The sequence below is a fragment of the Pogona vitticeps genome, chromosome 4, assembly GCF_051106095.1.
Source record: "Pogona vitticeps strain Pit_001003342236 chromosome 4, PviZW2.1, whole genome shotgun sequence".
NCBI classification, from domain to species: domain Eukaryota; kingdom Metazoa; phylum Chordata; class Lepidosauria; order Squamata; family Agamidae; genus Pogona; species Pogona vitticeps.
The window spans coordinates 183,254,981-183,276,217 of NC_135786.1; the positions used below are offsets into that span (position 1 = coordinate 183,254,981).

Below are 21,237 nucleotides of genomic sequence, written 5' to 3' on the forward strand. Positions count from 1 at the left end.
GTATTTTTATATTTGCTGTACAGATTGGGGCCGACCCAATCCCAGCTGCTTTAAGGTTTGTGTGTGCTTTGTATTTTAAACGTCTGCAGAGAGACTACAAATGAGGAAAAGAAAGGGTATGACTTGGGATATGGGGTGTTCTGTAGCACTATCAATTTTGGGTAAATTTCCTACCAGTTTCCTTCCTTCCCTCCCTCTTCCTGTGAGCTGTGCTCTCTCTGCTCCCTGCCCAGTTCTTTCTCTCGCATGGATCTGCCTCACATCAGCCAACAACAGTCACTAAAAGTAATGGAAAGTAGGAAATGATGGATGGGTTATAGTCTCTAGTACAGTGAGGTCTCTACTTAAGAACTTAATCCGTATTGGAAGGTGGTTCTCAAGTTGAAAAGTTCTTATGTTGAATCTGCATTTCACATAGGAATGCATTGAAAACCATTTAATCCGTGTCTGCCCTTTTCCGTCCATAGAAACTACAGTGGAACCTCTACTTAAGAACTTAATCCGTTTTGGAATGGTGTTCTTAAGTTGAAACGTTCTTAAGTTGAAGCAAAATTTCCCATAGGAATGGACTGAAAACCAATTAATCCGTTCTGGCTGTTTTATTGTTATGTAGAGGTGCGTTTGTACATTGAAGCATTAGTTCCCATAGGAACTAATGCAAAGCTGGTTAATACATACTCTACCACCAGGGGGAGAATTTTTTTTAACCTAAGATGACCTAAGGTTAAAAAAAGAGCAGGAAAGGTTTTTTTCCTGTTCTTATCTTGGATTTCTGTTCTCAAGTAGAAGCAAAATTTAGCAAATGGAGCTGTTCTTAAGTTGGATTGTTCTTAAGTAGGGACGTTCTTAAGTAGAGACCCCACTGTACTGGTTTGACCTGTTGCCTCAGTGCCCACATTGGTCAGTCAGTCAACATTCACACATATACTGAATGAAGATATAATGAATACTCCATGTAGTGACCTGAGACAAAAAAGGAAGAAAATTCTAGAACATGAACCGTCTAAAGCAAAACAAAGTAATGTTTGCTGCTTATATACCATCCCATAACATTTAAAGTACTCTCTAGGTAGTTTACAGTTTAATTATCCAAGCTGCAATTTGCTCAGTTTACCCTATTTATTCAATTTGCCAGTTTCAGAAAGATGGAAAGCGGAGTCAACCTCAAGCTGGGTACCTGAGCTCGTCAGGATCGAACTCAGGTTGTAAACAGTCTTGACTGCAGTACTGCAGTTTAACCACTGTGCCTCAAGACTCTAGTAAGTGATGTTGTACCCTCCTTTTTAATGATTAGCTGTGAAATGGTGGCATGGTTGGTTGGACTCACCAAATTTCCACTGATTCAATGGGTCTGTCTTGTTGCAGCTTATTATACTAAGCAACACGATTTTAATTATAGAGTTTTATCAGTTTGGTCTGAGAGTTTCTCAGGAGCTCAGTAGTTAAAGTTCCCAGGAGAGATTTTGGCTTTGGTTGACGCTTTAGCTATCAGTCTTCTAATTTGGTGGTTCCTCCTTTTATTACAGCAACTAATGTCAATTTTTAAAAAAAAAGATTTCAGCATATCTAACCTCTGATGTTTCATGCCCCTATAAATCACCAGTGCATGTGAACAAACCAGGAGCTGATAACTCAGAAGTGTCCTTGCGTTCTGTCCCTGTTAAACACTTTTATCTGAAACCAGTACATATCCTTAGTCTGGATAAGTAAATAGATCTTTGGATATATAATTGTTATTGTTATTTAAAGGAAGCACATAAAAACTGCCCTGAGCAAAAATCAGGTGAACAGCAAGTTTTAACATCATTATTGACCTATTTGTAAACAGTCCACTGATGACAAAGAGTAGAGAACAAATATAAGCCTTTAGCTTTGTAGGCGTTAATTATCCACATGAACTCCTGAATTATCCATTAACAAGCCACCAAAGCGATTAGCACCATCCAGGCTTTAATCTAATTTTTAAGAGATAGAGAGGGCAATCTGAATTGATGAGCATTACAAATGTTCAGAGAAAAGTCAATTATTTTGTTATTTGGCAATTTTCTGTTGTGCTCCTGGAATATATCCAAAATAAATTAATCAGATCTGAATTAGCTCTTCTACTAAACACTTTGATGTAATTACTAGGTTAGAGTTAGAGTTACATCTTTTGTCTTTCATATTTGGAACCTACTGTGCCATTAGAAATTATTATTTTGAACAACATATCATACAACAATATTATTTGCTTTAAATAATGGCAGCAGTATTTGAAACATCTGGTCAAAGTGCAATCAACTAATTAAGCTAAAAAGAGAGAGAGATAAAATTGATTACCTTGGATTTTGTTACTTTTGATTATCTACTGCTCTGAATGCCAAAACACAGATTAAATTTTATGTATGATGTGATGAAACAAGAGCATCTGGTATATTCAATATACCAGTTTGCCCCATGGAATAATGTTGTTGTTGGTATGTGCTGTCAAATTGCTTTCAAATTATGCTGACCTTAATAGAGCTCTCAAGATATGGGATGGTTTACTTTTGCTACTCCCAATGAATTTCTGTGGTTGGGCAGAGATCTGAATTTACATCTCCTGTGTCCAACATTGTCTACTAAACAACACTGGGCTTAATATATTAGGTCCTATTTTTAAGATCCATGTTAGAAAACTGTGACCAAGACAGTTGTATGCTGCTAGAAGAAGCACTGTCCTTTATTTTCAATCAGTGGTGTTAAAATTGAGTTAGATGGTAAGCAGTTGCTGGGAACCAGCTATAGAAAATTTGCTAGGTAACCTTTTAAAATGCCCCTCTGTAAATAAAAAAAAGCATGGGGGAGGGAAGAACTTGTTTCAGGAATTCTAAAACAAAACTCTCCCTGGTGCATACTCACTGATATATTTGCAAGCCCTGGTGTCCTGTCGTTTGTAGAAGTGCCGCTAGATTGGATAAAACGTCAATGGAAAAAATAAAATAAACTCTTAAAGGTTTCTTATATTGAAATCCTTAGCTTGTTACTGATTCAACTGGCTAGTTTATTGTCATTATCATTGCTTGACCACATTATACTATAGCTATTTTTCCTGTTGACTTTGCATATCTATTACAAACTCCTATCACTCCCTAAGAACCTATGTTTGGAAAAGTTAAATTTTTTTACTTCTAGAGACAAGAACAGGTTATGTTACAATGGAACTGCGTATACTTATATTTATATCCCTTCCCCCTTATTTGGGAATGATTTCATAAAATGACATAAATTAAAGCTGACGTCTCTGGCACAGAGTCTTTGTCCAGTCCAGGCAGTCCAAATAACTCACACGTACACAGGCAGCTTCTCCCAACACCAAAGTATATTTACAATATATACAGCCGTTCCAACCAGCAGCATGACATCAAGCAATGGATCAGTGGTGGAGAGACATCATCAGTTCAGTTTCACATATATATATATATTTATACATATAGTGGTGCCCCACTTAACGATTACCTCGTTAAACGACAAATTTGCTTTACGATGGTTTTTTTGCAATTGTTATTTTGACTGCAAAACGATGTTCTTATGGGCTTTTTTCACTTGACAATGATCGGTTCGCTGCTTCGGGAACCGATTTTCCACTTAACAATGATCAGAAAACAGCTGATTGTCAGGTTTCAAAATGGCTCCCTGCTGTGCAAAATGGCTCCCTGCTGTGTTAGGGACGGATTCCTCACATTACAGGCACCAGAAAATGGCCGCCCTATGGAGGATCTTCACTGGACGATGAGGTATTTCACCCATTAGAATGCATTAACCGGTTTCTAATGCATTCTAATGGGTTTTTTAATTTCACTTGACGACGATTTCGCTTAACAGCAATTTGAACGGAACAGATTATCGTCGTCAAGTAAGGCACCACTGTATTAGCATATAACCAATCATAGCATATGATGCATCATCCATGACTCAGCATTACTCAGCATTCTTGCACACCTGTACAATCATGGACGCTCATTAGTACAATCCTTGTTCTGCCAAGTTAGGAAATTATTCTTGGCACCTTTTTCGTTGATTGCCACAGATTAAGTACTTTGAATTTGAGTTGTAGATCCATGGTTTTGGACTACGACTTCCAGAGCTGAGGAATTCTGGAAGTTATATTCCAGAACCACAATCTTCACATCTCTGCTTGGAGGCAGTCTGGTATAGTGGATTGCTTCAGTCAAGGACTCAGGAGAACTGACTTCAAATTCCCATTCACCCATGGAAACTCACTACAGGATTGTGGAGTGGCAATGGTAAAACAAGAGTCCTTGAATGTCTTGAAAGCCCTGTTAGTCAGAAGTGATTTGGCAATAAAAGACTGAATAAAGACTTTGTCCCAGTCCAAAGTGACAATATAAGCACTGCATCGTGAATCTTTCTGAGTGTAAAGACTTGTAAGCTCTGTTTTACGGTGTATCTTGCAAACTACCCATGACTGGAGTGAAGGGGATAACCTCAACATTTTGGCATGGGATGCGACCATGACCCACCTGGCTCTCTTCTAGAGGGCTGATCCCAGAAGGTGGTCCTGGGAGATTGCCGTTCAGTGCTGTGACTTGTGGCTTGCATGATGTCAAAGAGGCCCATCTCACTGGTTACCTAGTTCAAGGACATTTAGGGCTTTATCTGAAGAACTGTTGTTGCCCGTATGAGCCTGCCTGGGCTTTACTATCAGCATCAGGAGGTCTCTTACCCATCAAATATCCAGATAGAGGATCTCAAGGACATAACATTCACAGCAGTAGCACTGTGGTTGTGGAATTCTCCTGCCAAGAAGTTTGACAAGGGGTTTCCCCTCCTCATTTCAGATATCACTTCAAAGTATTTTCATTACACAGTGTGTTCAGTGATGGACAGCACTGCTTTAATGTGGTCTGTGTTGTTGTTGTTGTTTAGTGCCTTGTTTGGTCTTTAATATTATATTTTATTGTTGTTCCTTTGTTTCTTTTAAAATAAACAGCCTTGCAAAAGTGGTTTGAAACGTGGAGTATAACACTTGAATTCCAAATGACATCACTGTAGGATCAGCATATAGTGGGCCCTCTCCTTCCACCCCATGCAGCTTTCTATGGCACCAAAGGCATGCTCTGAGGAGGGTATTTAAGCCCTTCTTTGTAGGTGTACACAGTGTGGGGGAGGGGGCTGCATTGGGATAAAAGATTGTGCCAGCTACTTATATTGCGTTCTGCTGTTGCCCAATAAAACACTCAGCATAGTCCTGGAACCTTAATAGAATACAGAGAACTAACTTTTCATAGTATGAATATGTGCTCAAAAAACCAGTCAGAGCAAATAATATTAAAAGGAGATGCTTTGGAAAATTTTTCAAAAACATGAATGATCTTTAAATTGGAATATTCTGTGCATATTTCTGAGAGCTGGAGAGCTTATGAGCAGCATGTGCATCATTGCTAGAGTTTGTTGTCATCTGTGCTAGCTAACTAGATTTTTAAGAGGTCCTTGTGTAGTAGTGTACTGTGTGTTTGCTCCCACCATGTAAGAGATTCAGTCAAAGATTCTTTTTTTTTAGCAAATGATCATCTTCATTTATACTTACATGCCTTTTAAAATTCTGTAAAAACAGTGTTTAATAAATCTCATGTTGTTACAGTAATCAGACATACATAGCTTTAAAAATAAGTCTCTTCAATCCTTTTCATCATATTTACATGTATTTTACCTTATGAATCTTAGGAATAAGCAGGCATGGTCCTTTTTGCATCTTGCTGGATGGTTGTATACTAATAGTCAAGACTGCAGAAATAGGAAGTCAGTATTTGAGTGGACATGTACAGATATGAAAAACAGCCATGAAGGCTACTAATGAATCCCAAATTGCATTGTTCTTCTATTTTTTAAAATTTCATTTCATTAAGTATTTGCATACTAAGAGAAAGCTCTAGTTGCAAGTCCCCCAACTGTGAGTGATGGCCACCCACTCCCCCCTCAACTCCCCAGAACTAGTGTTTACTTCCATGCTCACCCACATTTGCCTTGGAAAAGCCCAAAAGATGCTCAAATGTTCTCAGCTGCAAAAATACATTACAGAATTGAGATGAATGATGAACTTATTATACCATAAGGACAGTCTGTTTTATTTTCCACCTTACAAGGTAAGCTCATAGCAGTTTTAAGAAACGGGAAAGCTTATAGCTAGCAGATTGTTTTTAGAAGAGGTTACAATGTGTTTTACATTTCATCTTGTGTGTGAATTTATTATGAGTGCTCTTGCATAAAGATCCCCAAATTGTTATATATTTTTCCCTTTAGCATTGGTTTTATGTTTAGTTTGCTTCATTTAGAGACAGGTTCTATTAAAAAATGACAATGATGAAAGAATGTTTCAATATTTTGATTGTTTTTATTTTCCTGCACTCATTTCCTGTAGTAGCTGAAGAGTTGCATTTAATCAGCACTAGAATGAAGTGATTTAGAAAAAATATTCCTTGTAACTGTTAAACATTATTTTTTTAAATTTATTGTTGACACAGTTTCAAATGGTAATTTGTCTGTGATACAGAGCAACACCCTCATAGATAATATTTCAGCAAAAGAGAATTCCTTGCAGGATTTTAATTCTTCTAAGATACATCATAGATTCCTCAATGCATTTGTGTGATTAAAAGGGGTTTACATAATTGAAAAAGGTTTTATATTGTTGTTGAAAAGGTGACCTGTCTTTTTATTAATTGTTTCTTTGAATTAAATTATATCCTAGTTTTCAAATTCTGCATTTAATTTTTAAAAAATCTTTGCAAGAAAATTGCATAGCAATTTGCATTTATCTTTGTAAGAAAAATCTTTGTACAAAAATTGCACAGCAATTTGTATTAATATACTTATTCTTTTGAATAGAAATTATGTCTTAACACAATTTTATTTAAGTAACAGTATTCATTTTTGAAACAGAGATTTGTCTTAATTTGTTTTATCTCTGATTTTTATAATCCTTATTTCTTTCAGCCCAAAAATATAGTCCTCGAATGTGGGCTGATCTGACTTCATTGATGCTTTAATGAATTCATATGGGGTTGAAATGAGTTAGTATGGGGTTAGGCTGATAAATGAGAATCAGGGAGTCACAGATTTAGATTGAGCTGCAAAACTCTTGAGCCAGACGTTCCTGCTCCCTCACTTCTCCATCCAAAGAACCTAACCGACCCCACAGGATTGTTAGAAAGCTGAACAGAAGAAAATAGAATCATGTTCGGTGTTTGCCAGCCTAAAGTTCCTGAAGTAAAACAGGATATATGCTTTGGAAGAATCCAGTGATGAGGTGTGTGGGATATTATTATACAGTCTTAAATCATGTTAAATGATTGCTCCCCATGACCTCCACTCCCGAACAATCATGCAATAGTCACTGTTAGCATTAAGAAGTATATTATGTGTCTATTTTATCTGGGTCAGACATAGTAAGGATTTCAGTCAAGGGCTGGGATCAGCCAGGTGTTTTAGCAAATGATAACGGGCTGTGCAATGAAGTCAAGAGGTTGACTTTTATATGCTGATATAAGTGAGTCTTTATTGATCAGTAAGAGGAGGTACAGTAGATGGAGGATTGTTGAAACTATAAACTCTCAACAGTCACATTGTGGGGTGGAGTGGTTAATGCAGACAACACATCCATCACCTGTCTCTGGAAGAATTGCCATAAATTACACAGTCCTTTTCCAGAAGCTTGAGAATATGTTAAAATAAGAATCCATAAATGGGAACAAGCAAACATGACTATTCCCTCTGATTAGCCTGAGTAGGTTTCATTAAAGAAACTAGTGATTCCTGACAACAGATGGGTTGGGATTAATCAAAACCAGTTTTACAAGCCTTTTACTTTTATGATATTTATTATGTATGTTGCTGCTGGATACCATCAAATTTCCAATTTACAAAGATCCTATTTATTCCCTCCAAAAGGTTCTATCATTAATAACTCTGCTTAGGTCTTGTGAACCAAATGGCATGGGTTCTATTATTGAGTCAATCTATCTCGTGCTAGATTTTCCTCTTTTCCTGATGCCTGCCACTTTTCCTAGTGTCATTGTCTTTTGCAGTGAACCTGTCTTTTCATTATATGTCCAAAGGATGATAGCCTCGGTTTAGTCATTTGTGTTTCTCAAGAGATCTTAGGCTTGATTCAGAAAGACTTGCTTGCTCATCTTTCTGGTTGTCTCTGGTATTCATAAAGTTCTCTTCCAATACCTCGTGGCGCAGTGGTTAAAACGTTGTACTGCAGCTAAAACTGTGCTCACGACCTGGGGTTCAAATCCCAGGTAGCCGGCTCAAGGTTGACTCAGCCTTCCATCCTTCCGAGGTCGGTAAAATGAGTACCCAGCTTGCTGGGGGGGCAATGTGTAGCCTGTATAATTAAAATTGTAAACCGCCCGGAGAGTGCTTGTAGCGCTATGGGGCGGTATATAAGTCCAATAAATAAATAAATAAATAAATACTACATTTTCAATGCATTTTATTAGTTGCATTGAGACTTTTTCTATGATGAGCTGAAAGCTTTTACATAAGGCTTTTCTCCCCTCTGTCTTCTCACACCAGCTGTATGAGGGGTCAAGCTAAATGAGGATTACTGGCTCAGCATCACTCAGTGAGGTGTTTTGTTGTTTTTGTTTCAGTGGAGGCATAAACCTGATCTCCCAAGTTTATGCTCAAGAGAGTAACCATTGTAACATACAAGTTTTCCTTTGGCTCCCCCAGAAAAGCGTTCCACTTCCAACTGCTATAATTCCTAGCTTCTTCATGGATGGGCATTGCCTTTCCCACATCCTGTTGTTACATTGTCAGTATTGTGAATAAATATGTTGTGCATATGTTGTAGTGGGACCAGATAATAAAATATTGGGGGGGGGGTCATTTCTTCATATACCAATGATCTTATGATCTTTCTTTACCATTCTTTCTGCTTTGTCTTGGAGCACTCAAGTCTTGTTTCAACTAGATGTTGTGAACACCTAGAGTTAAAATATTATCTGACTGGCTCGGCTTTACCTGTACTTCTAGGCATGTCATCCAATGTCTTTTAGACCACAAGCTGGTCTGGATGCCAAGCTTTCACTTAAAAGCAAAGGAAAAGAAAAGTAACTGTAGACCGGGGTCTCCAAACCATGGCCCGCGGGCTATGTCCAGCCTACCTTGCCTTTTTATCCAGCCTGGCAAACATTGCAGGCTAAGGTCCACAGGCTCAAGAATCTGGCGTGTGTCCATGCATGCATTCATGCACACACGTCCGTGTTCCTTTGGACCTTGAAAATGTGGAAAATATATGATATGGTCCTCACGCTGAAAAGTTTGGAGACCCCTGCTCTGGACCTTATAGAAGCCAAGACAGAAGGCAGACATGCAGTCACTATTTCAACTAGCTGTTTGTCACAAGTTTGACAGAATCTTATAGATGTATAAGCTAAAGTCTCATTTTCTCCGGTAAATGTTGCAACTTCAAGAAGGTCTAGCTTAGCTGATTTGCAGATGTCTAATATCAGTTTTTCAATACTGCCTGAGAACAGTGGTCAGATATCAGTGAGTCTATAAGAATCAGAGAGAGAATGTAACAAAACTCAGTACCCATGAAAAGCAGAATTAAACCTACTAGTAACAAGAAATATTTGGTCGATAAGGTGCCAGGGACTATATTTTGGCAGTTACAAAAAAATTAAATGATAATATTATGCAAAACCCATTTTTGACTCCAGTGCTGATATAGGGATTCTGGGAGCTGTATTCCAAAAAAGGAACTTTCCTGAACCCTGACACTATGCATCTTGCTGAGATTCCAACATATTTGCAGTAAACAAAAGGAGAGGGTAGTGGTGGTAGTGGTGGTGGTGATGTTGTTTTGTTATTTGTGGTGATGATTATAAATTGTTAAGAACTGCTTGTTGTTGTTAAAGCTTATTGAACTTATGGTTGCTGGGAATCTTAGATTTCTGGAAAGCGATTTTAGAAAATAGTATGGAAATGATTATGTTTGCTAAAAGGACTGATTCTTCATGTGCTTAGTATTGAGACTATGGTGTAGTTCTCAATTGCTTGCTCATATATATGTCCTGCTAAATTAAGTGGGTTTTACACTTCAGTAAATTTGTGTAAGAGATGGGTAGCAATTAGCAAATAAAGTTACCTATATTTAAAGAACTGGAATGTGGCAACTAGGTGTCTATCTGTCAAAGAGAGCCGCTCACACAAACTCCACATATACAGATTAACTGCAGGACCATGGTGGCTAAGCCTAATATGTGTGTTTGCACCCATCTTTAGCAAAACACTTATTTTCTTTTCAGATAGCATGGGAAGAGGTTCTTTATGTGCACTGATGTGTCCATGTGAGTAAGTAATACTGGCAGCTGTGTTCCAGGCAAGGTTAGGTGCCCAGTAAGGACAAAGATGCGACCAGGGATAGTGAAACAGCAGCAGAGTGCTTGACTGCAGCACACATCATTAGCAGCCCCTGTAAACGTATTCACACATTCTTTCAGTGCATTTGTCATGAGTTCAGCTGAAGATCCGAGACCTGAGGGGTTAACTACAGCTGAGGAGAATGCTGAGTGATTAGAAGCACAGACAGCTGAAACGCCACCAGATTCTCCTCCCCCAATAGCCAGGGTGAGGGCTACACTTCGGCAAAGACTTATGACGCAAAGGTCAGAGGATCACTGGAATGCTTCCTGCAGAAACATCAGGTCAGCTAGTCCTGAGTTTTGATAGGACAAAAGGCTTCCAGCAGTTCAATGACTGTTTTGCTGTATAATCAGCTCCCAGATGGCTGGGAATCTTGTGGAAACAACAAGTCAAATCTCTGACTCACATCCATGCTCCTGACTACCTTGAACCTTGTTCTCTGGACCCTTGGCTTTGGACTCTGACCCCGGACTATGTTGTGTGATTTGGCTTTGGAGACTGGCCTCGGCTTATCGTCTGTGATTTGGCTTCGGACTCTGACCTCGGCTTATGGATTGTGATTTGGCTTTGGCATTTTGGTATCAGCTCTTCATGCTCTGAACTTCTGGTATTGGACTGGCTTATTGGACTTTGCTCTTGAAACCCCCGGGAACGTGACAGCATTCCAGAGATTGCTTAAGGTTATAATGAGTGAAATTATGTTGTGCAGTTATGCAAAAGGCATGACTTTTCATGCTTTAGATCAGGCTTGTCCAACCCGCGGCCCGAGGGCCGCATGCGGCCCAGGTCAGCTCATAATGCGGCCCAATGCAATTTTTTATTTTTAAAGAAATTCCAAAGTTTTAAGTTACACTGCCGGCGCTTGTAGCTGGAATGTGGCCAGGGCATGTTACAACAGTACAGGGGGAGAGAGGGAAGGAAGGAAGGAGCAGGAGGGGAGGAGAGAGGGGGGCTGTGTGACTCCATTGTGCCATCCCCGTCAACAGGTAGACCCCCTCCCGGCCCCATAAAGCCGCCTGAGTTGAAGCTGGCAGTCTCTGCTGTCTGAGATCGCAGCTGCTGGTAAGCGCGCTTGGAGCGGGACTGTGGAGGAAAGCTAGGGCTGCCCCCCATGCGGCCCATACCAAATATATGTGCGGCCCAAACCAAATGTATGTGCGGCCCAAACCAAATTTTCATCTTCTAATGTGGCCCAGGGAAGGTGAAAGGTTGGACACCCCTGCTTTAGATTAAGAAATCTCTGTAGGCTTCATTTGCTGAACACCAAGCTGCATGATTCAGTATGCAACAGATAACACCTACAGAGATTCCCAAACTTATCACAAGTTGCCACTTAAAGTTATACCTTTTGATTAACTGCACAGTAGGATTTCAGCCATAAATTGAAAGGGGAAAGTATGTTAAGGAAGGCATGGCAAACCTTCAGCTTCTGGATCAGCTGTGATTATCCCATCTGACCATAGGCTTCTGCTGTTATTGCTAGTCAGTGATCAAAGATGAGAGGCTGTTTAAAGCCTGGGAAGTGGCTTCATAGAACTAAGCTCTTGTTATCTTGGAAGCTATTGTGTGAGACTGGGCTCTGGTTCATAGCCTGAAAAGTTATTATGTGGAACTCTGAGCTTATTTGCCACACAGGAAGCACTTGTGTGGAACTGAGCTGCACTTTGCAGCCCAAGAGTCCTCTGCTTATCCTGAGCGGATATTCATAGATTTGAGCTGTGGTTTCCATACCTAAAAGCTGTTGCACTCAGCTTAACCCTGAGCAGAAATACAGAGAAGCAAGCTGTGGTTTGAGTGGTTAGTGGGGATATGACCAAATCAGGGAGAACTACATTTCACCCTACGTATTTTGCTTTGGTCATGCCCTGTGCTTTTAGCAATACCGGCTGCTTTTAGGGAAATGCTCCCTGAAAGGTAGCTTACATGTTGCAGAAGTGAAAGGACATTGCTCAGGAAACAGGGATCTGAAAAGAAGATCTGATGAAGGATGTCTCTTTTGGATCAGCATCAATACATTTGTTTAAGTTATCTTCTAGGTATCCAGTGTGGCATAGTGCATAGAATGACAGACTAGGATTCTGGAGACCAGGGTTCAAATCCTTGTTCAGTCATGGAAACTCACATAGAACTTGCAAAACCACTCCTCAAATACCTCACTTAACTTGAAAGCCCTGTTAGAGTCACTATAAATCTGTAAGAGGGCACTGAATAACAGCAAAGGTTACCTTCTAAACTTAAAACAGTTGTGGAGAAGGAAGAAGTCTTAGGAGATGAATACTTTGGGAGGCATTGTAATAATTGTTAAGAGAATACAGTGGTGCCCCACATAGCGACGGTAATCCGTTCCGGATAAATCGTCGCTATCCGGATTCGTCGCTATCCGGGGCAAAAAACCCCATAGGAATGCATTAAACCCTGTTTAATGTGTTCCTATGGGTGGAAAACTCACTGTTGTGCAAAGATCCTCCATAGGGGCAGCCATTTTCGGTGCCTCCAAAGTGAGGCAACACAGCGGGCAGCCATTTTGGAACCACCGATCAGCTGGCCGAAAATGGGGCCTTTGGGAGGACCACAGGGGAGGGTTCCCCCACTGTCCTTCTGAAGCCACCGCCACTGTCAGCATTTTCGCCCAGCTCAGCAGTGGGGCCTTCCCCTATGGAAGCTCCCGCTGTTGAGCTGGGCGAAAATGCCGACTGTGGCTTCCGAAGGACCGCGGGGGAGGGTTCCCCTGCTGTCCTTCCGAAGCCACCGCCACCGCCCTCTCCCGTGGTCCTTCGGAAGCCACCGCCGGCATTTTCCCCCAGCTGAGCGGCGGGAGCTTCCGAAGGATGGCAGGACAACCCTTAGTAGACACATTTTTAAAGTGGACGGCGGGAGAACCCTCCCCCACGGTCCCTCGGAAGCCACCACCTCTCAGCTGGGGGAAAATGGGGCCTATGGGGAAAAATCGCAAAGCGATTTTTCCCCATAGGCAACATCGCAATGTGATCACAAAAGTGATCGCAAAAAAGCCATCGCTATGCGGATTCATCGTTAAATGGGGCGCCCGTTAAGTGAGGCACCACTTTAACTACAAGGCATTAAATTATATTAGTGATTCCTTGATTCGTGAAGTAATTATACTTCATTAGTAAACAAAATAATCCAAGTTGGTTATAAAAAGGCTATAGTCCTCAGTGATACTATAGAATAAAAATCCCTAAACAAAAGTAAAAATCCATTATATGTCCCATAGTCCTTAGAAAAGTAAAATCCAGTAAATATACCATAGTCCTTACTAAATTACAAGAGCATAGTCCATATGGAGTATTCCAAGAAAAGAAGTCCATAAGGAATATTCCATAGAACAGTCCATAGAAAATAGTCCATGCATAGTCCTTAGGAAAAATCCCATAAGTCCAAAAGTAATCCAGCAAAGCATAGAAACCAGTCCATGTAGGTAGGCCACCAAACTCTCTCTCAAGACATCAGGGTAAGTCCCATATGGCTGAAATGTAGGTCACGAATCACTGAAAGGTCGGTCTTGGAAAGACAATGTCCATAGGTAAAAAGTTCCTTTTTCAAGAGTAACTGGCAAGGGCCTAATGCACCTTCCCACGATGTCATCCAATCAGAGTTCGTTACTAGGCAAACAGTCCTGTTACATCACATGAATTCTTTCTCATACACAGCAGATGTTATTTGGGTTTATGGTGGTTTCTCAAAGAGTCACAACAAATCTATCTAATCACACAGTCCTTTCTCAGGCCTTCAGAATAACATTCTCTCTGCTCGCCTAGAAAACAACTTGTCAGCATAGCACAGATACTATATACAAAGAAACAAAATGGAACCTCTCTGGCTCACTTCATAATTACAAAACCCATATGCCTTAAAAGATTTTAACTCAAAAACCCAGTATACAGATCTTTATTAAGTCTTGGTTGTTCTGAAAATGTGGATTCTGTCTTTTCTATATAAATTTATTTCAATTTTAAAGTTTTGAAGTGAGGGCCAGAGTCTTTGCATAGCTGATTTTAAGAATGTCTTAGTCAACAAAGTAACTTATTTCATTTTTTAAAAATGATATAATATACAAAAAACATGAGTGTTGAACATCATCTAAAAACATACATCCCTTCTGTTTCATGCAGAAGGAAATACCTTCTTCAAAATGATGCTTACAGTGTCATTCCAAAAATAGAATTGTTCTATTCTTATGCAAGTTAATCAAAAGTGGATTTATTTATTAAAGCCATATGATTTTAGTTGGCTAAGATTTCTGTAATAAGGTGAGAGTCCTAGTTTTAAGGGGATCTCATATCCGTGCTATTCAAGGAGGCAATAAAGTCCACTTTAAAAATGTGTCTACTAAGATCCATTAAGAGCCACAGCTCAGTCGTAGTACCTAAGAAACCCTAAAAATTCCAGATTTTATAGGTTGGGCCCTTAGCAATTAAAAGGGCATCAAACTGCTGTCATCATCCTATATACATATGCATATATAAGGGCCAATAAAGGACACAAGTAGAATTTTCAGCTTTAAAAAAACATATGAAATTGTGGTAGTAGATGCAGGGATGGGCACATGTAATTCCAGTCCTCTGGAGATTTTTTGTCAACTATTCCCTAAGACACTGATAGGCTGGAATAAAATTGTTTTGAGATTACTTTCTGCATACGGTTGTTGTAGATTTTTTGGGCTGTTTGGCTGTGTTCTGAAGGTTGTTCTTCCTAACGTTTCGCCAGTCTCTGTTGCCAGCATCTTCAGAGGGCAGGAGTCAGAACTCTGTGCTCTGGTTCAGTTTGGGGGGATAGTTGAGTATTTATAGCTGTAGGGTCAGCTTTTGTCCTTTTCAGGAGATTGGGTGATTATGGTGATCATTGTGTTTTTTGTTGTGGGTGTATTGTTGTGATAAGGGGGGGAGGGATGATCTGTCACTGTGATTGATGGGTGTCATTATCTGGTCTTTTGTGTGCAGTGATCACTGATCCTTGTGGCTGGGTAGAGTTTGTTGACCTTTTGCAGGCTGTATTTTTCAGTGCTGGGAGCCAGGCTTTGTTGAGTTTCTGCATACTTCTTGTATCCCATCAACTCACCCTCACCAGTATATAAATTAATAGCTTGTCATAAAGAGTGCAATAAGCCTCTAATACCCACTCTGATCTCCCATTCTGGAACTACTACATTTTTCCCATATAAGAAAAAGCTCTGTGCATGCATTGGAGAGCCCCACTGGCCAAGCACAGTCTTCCCAAATGGAAGAGAATAGGACAACAGCTCTTCACCTTGAGGTCTGTGTGGTTCAATCTCTTTTGTATTCTTTCTAACATAATATATCCTCCTTGGATACAATTGCATGATTTTTATAGATTAGAAAAGAGAAGCACCATCACATCTGTCAGTCCTGTATCATCCAAAACCTGGAGCACTCAGCAGGTCCCAAAGTTTTCTTGCCTGGATACAGTGAATGTGTATAGATCATCCGACTTATTGAATAAATGAAACCTCTTACTTTTAACAAAACAGAACAGTTTCACTATCATTGGATTGGTGCCTGCAGATGTACAGCTTTTTTTAGCCAAACCAGCATCAAGCAACTCAGTAACACCCCTCCACTTCTTCTGAATCCTTTGTAGGATCCTTCATAGGCTAAAGATCTGATATAATTTATTTATATATTCTCCAAATTCTATTTTTGGGTGGCAGCCTGTCCTGTGTTCAGCCATGAGAGAATGATTTAGATGAGCATATGGAAGCAAGTAATTGGTGTTATTGCTGGATGTATGTCACAATCTCACCAGTCAACACAAATACTGTATAAGGAAGTATGATAAAAATGGTACCTTACCTCTCTTTCATCTCATAACCCAAACTAAAATCAGTACAGTATAGTTGAAAAGTGGTTCCTCCTTTGTCTTATAATGTACGAGTTCTGATTAGAGATGGGATGACTCACAAAGCATGAAGCTGCCCCCGTGAACTGATGAAACATGAATTTGATGGTTGTTGTGGGTTTTTGAGCCCGAAAAACCCGCAACAACCATCAGATCCCAGCCATGAAAGCCTTTGAGAAAACATGAATTCATTTGTCAATTCATGGGGGGGTTTCCTTAAAAAAGTGACGATGACACGCTACCCCCCATGCCACCAACCCCCCCCCATAGGATGCCTTTTTTTTTCTTCATATGGGGGATGAATAAAAATGGGGAAATATTCATCCCTTCATATTTGTTGGGGTCTCTGGAACCTATGAATATGAAGGGACATTCTTACAAATATCGCGATCCTTTTTTTTATTCGTCCCCATGTCTAGTTCCGATATATGATTGCTAATTATTACCAGAATATGTCCACAGACTTCAACTGATTTCTAACACTATATGTCATATTCATTTTGTACTTAATTACACATAATCCATGCATGAAGATGTTCTTAAGAAGAAATATATCCTAGCATAATTGTGTGTTATATGTATTTGGAACGCTCTCAACCTTCTCATCAGTAATGACCTCATAAAATTAGGTATAAATTTACTGAGCAAGTCTGATAACTCACTCTGTGTGTGCGTGAGAGAGAGAGAGAGAAAGAAAGAGTTAAATAAACAGTACACTATGTTTGTATTGCAGGTTCCTCAAGATGAATGGTCTGGGTACACTCCACGTGGCAAAGATGATGAAATCCCATGCCGACGAATGCGTAGTGGTAGTTACATTAAAGCCATGGGAGATGAAGACAGTGGAGACTCTGACACCAGCCCAAAGCCATCTCCAAAGATTGCTGCACGAAGAGAGAGCTATCTCAAGGCCACCCAGCCATCACTTACAGAACTTACCACCCTCAAGTAAGGCATTTTTAGAGACACATTATTATAGGTGCGAAATGCAAAGCTGTGACCAGAGTGTGAGATTTCTGCTCTAGCAAATGTGCTATTGAATGCATTTTGGTGGCTACAGGAGGAACTGACTGCAGTGTTATAGACTATGGTGCTTTGTCTGTCTTATTTGTAGATACCCTGATACGGGTATTTCAGATTGGGTATATTAATCCCTTACCCCTATGGGTGAGGTGGTATCTGGCACATTGTGAAACTTCCATATACAGTGGTGCCTCGACTTACGAAATTAACCCGTATTGGAACAGTGGCCGTAACTTGAAATTTTCGTAAGTCGAAGCACCATTTCCCATTGAAATACATGGGAATGGAATTGATCTGTTTCAGCATTTCAAAAAAAATACAAAAAAAATATTAAAGCACACAGAAAGCCCCATCAGAAGGTGCTGGGGCTTTAAAATAAAAACAACCAAAAATAAACAGAGCAAGTCCTGAAGGCTGCCAAAAAAAAAAAAAGCAGAGAAACATAACCCCACTCAGCTGAAACCCACCCTGGAAAACCCATCCAGAAGTTTCTAAAAAGCAAAAAGCAGCATCTTACCAGGCAGACTGAAGCCTCCTCCAATGACAATCACTCCCCGGCAGATGGCGGGCGGCGACAGGCTCTGGCTGGCGCTAGGGCAGCTGAGATGGTAGGGGCCCTTACTCATGAGTAGACCTGTGTCTTTGTCAGGCCTTACTCATGAGTAGACCCATGCCAGGGATGGTCAGGGAGCGCACTGGCTTCCTGCACTCAGCAGCGAACTGGAGCCACCCCTGTTCTCCTTCTTCATCCTGCACCATCGCTGCACACCCCGTCCATGGAGGAGTCCCTCCGACCTGTGCATCCCAGCCCAGGGCTTTCAGGGAGCCTTACTCATGAGTAGACCCATGCCTTCAGTTGGCCTTACTCATGAGTAGACCTGCATCAGGGACGGGCAGGGAGTGCACCGGCTTCCTGTGCCCAGCGATGATCCAGAGTTGCCCCGCCTCTCCTTCCTCCTCTTGCCCCACAGGAGTAAAAAAGTTCCCTGACCCGCTGCTCTAACCGTTGGGGCGAAAGAGCTACAAAGAAGCAGCCTCTTCGCCACCAATGGTTTGAATTTTCCACCTTTTCTCCCTGCCTTTTCCTGTTCTTACGTCAAAGCTCTGCTCGCAAGTCGAAGCAAAATTTTGCGACCGGAGCTGTTTGTAAGTCAAAATGTTCGTAGGTAGGGGCGTTTGTAAGTTGAAGCACCACTGTACAATCTATGCAGGTATGTATCTGAGTACCACTTATTGGCTGAAATTCAGCAAAAAGTCAAAACTAGAGTAGACCCATTGAATCAGTGGACCTTCCGTGGTAGCAATTTACTACTGGATTTCAGCCTCTATTGGTAAAGTAGACCTATCCTATCTATTCTAGGTCTGATAGATCATAACATACCACGACAAATTATTACATCTTTTTGTGTTATATAGGCACAGCTTGGTAACTTCAAAAAAGTGACTCTGCAGTGATTAAAATAGATGATATAAATGTTTGTAAAACTGTGTTATAATATGCCTGCACTATACAGTTATAGAAGTTTGGTATGACATGAATGGTCATGGCTCCATTCTGTGGAATCCTGGAATCTGTAGTTTGGTGAGGTACTTCAGGTTTTTTCGTAGAGTGCTCTAGTGCCCACCCCTGAACTACTGCAGAGATTTTTAAGTACTTCAGCAAGGTTGAAATCTAAGAATTCCGTAGAACAGAGCCAAATCAAGCTGATTAACTCAGAGAGTTGAGTGCCTCACTGCAGAACCAGAAGTTGGGAATTTGATTGCCTCTCAGAACATTCCGCCTGTGTAGCCTTGGGCAAGCTGCATAGTCACAGGATGCCCCCAGAAGAAAGGACTGGTAAACAAATTCTGAGTAGTCTATACCTAGTAAACCCTGCAAAGAGTTGCCAGAAGTCAGAAATGACTTGATATCATGTAATTATTACTATAAAGTTGGGCTGCATCACTTGGTGAAATGGAGAACTGGCTCCAGAGCCAGGAATTGGGAGTTCAATTCCCCACTGTGCCTAGCAGGAGAAAAGCCTGTGTGTGTGGTATTGGACAAGATACATGATCTCAGAGTGCTCCCAGATGAAGGAGATGTTAAACCAATTCTGAGGATTCTATAACTGAATCCTGGAAACGGCCGCCTTAAGTTGGAATCAAATCAATGGCATTCAGTTCTTAATTATACCTGTACAGTGGTGCCTCACTTAGCGATGTTAATCCATTCCAGAAAAAATATCACTAAGTGATTTAATCGCTAAGGAATATTAAAAAGCCCATGGGAACATATTAAAACGTATTTAATACGTTCCTATGGGCTAAAAACTTACCTTAAAGTGAAATTCCTCCATAGCGGAGGCCATTTTGGGTGCCTCTAAAGCGAGGCAAAACAGCGGTGGCCATTTTGTTTTTGCGGCGGCCATTTTGGAACCGCCGATCAGCTGGTTTAAAAAGTTTGCTTTGCCGTGATCATCACAAAGCGAATTTTAGCCATAGGGGACATCGCTAAGCGATCACTCCCGCAATGGCCAAAAGTCCATTGCAAAGCGATTTCATCGCTCAACGGAGCGATCGCTAAGCGAGGCACCACTGTATAGTGAAAATATATTTTAAGTGTTCTCCCTGAATTCTCTTAGTCTGTGGCTTTTTCTCCCCCATGTCCCACCAGTTAGTTGAAAAACAGGATACAGCCCATTTTATTTGCAGAGCCAAACAGTGGAAACTTCAACCCTGAGAGCCTTTGTTAGTCCTCTTCCTCTTTTGTTGTTTCTTGGCTTTCCCTTTCTGCTTCCCCCCACCTCTCAGCTATTGAGCTGATGTTTCTCCAGCTGTTATAAGTTATATTTTAGATTATTCTGTTCTTTGGATTCTGTTTCATTTTATTATCTTCTACTGCACTGTGTTTTTAATTTGTAGTTGTAAACCATCAGGCCCCATGTGAGCCCCAAAGGTGAAATAAAGATTGTTGTATAAATATATCATTATATTTTCTAGATCTAATATAATCAGTCTGTTGGCAGAAGCCTTTTCTAAAAAAAATGTACTCTTCTTTACCCTACCGATTAATATTTAGGAATATCAGCCGAATGCTTCAGGTATATGAAATATATACTATCACTTGTAAAGGAAATATAAGCAAAATATAGGCGGCATTCAGACTGTACCACCTTTCTCTAAAAAGATTTTCTTCCTTTTTCACGATGAGAAGTGAATCAATATATGGTTATTTGTGTACAGTATTATGAGAAGGAAACCTTAGGATATGGAATTTTACCCTCCAATCTTACTGTTTACCCAATTTCTCTGTATTTTATCCTTCCCCCTTATTTATTTATTTATTTGTTTGTTTGTTTGTATACCGCCCCATTAGTGCTGGAGCACTATTCTGGGTGGTTTACAGATTTACAGGCAAGGGTGGAAGCAATGCATTCAACCAGGATCAGATAGCAGTGTTTTTAACTGCCTTCTAAACGAGTACTAGGAAGGGGCCAAGTGTAGCTCCTCTGGGAGTTGATTCCATACTGTAGATGCCACTGCTGAGAATAAAGCACTGCTTTACTTCTTTATTCAAACAAGTATAAAGTATCATTGGCAGGAGTACCACAAGCTATTTTCCTTCTCTAAGAGGACTGCCATCTGAGTATTATTTCAGTACTGTTGACAAGCTGACATCCTCTTGAGGGCAGCAGATTAACACAGGGAGGGTAAGGCAGTTTGTCTGGCCTGCACATTCTTGTCCACCAAACTTCTCTGCCATTCCCTAGGCAGTCAACCACTGACAACTGAGGCAGCCATTTTATTCTGCATTATGGTAGAGATGCCTCCATATTCTCGGTAACATATGAAAACATGTCGTTAAATTGTTGTAGAATTTCAAGTCTTTACAGATTTCTTTCGAATGTTGCCCTGTTTTATTAAAAATAGTCAACAGAA

General features: G+C 40.4%; 1 protein-coding gene across 8 annotated transcripts in view; it reads left to right on the forward strand.

Annotated features, from left to right (window-relative positions):
- Positions 1-21,237, forward strand: part of DLGAP1 (DLG associated protein 1) — a 435,006-nt gene that overhangs the window by 303,191 nt on the left and 110,578 nt on the right. For 7 of the 8 annotated variants that reach the window (XM_020794518.3, XM_078391586.1, XM_072998818.2 and 4 more), the window contains one exon: positions 17,030-17,244. In XM_020794518.3, the coding sequence (XP_020650177.1) occupies positions 17,030-17,244 (215 nt within the window). Of the gene's footprint in view, positions 1-5,997; positions 6,126-17,029; positions 17,245-21,237 lie in introns of those variants that run through there. The other variant, XM_078391588.1, reaches the window with a different exon arrangement.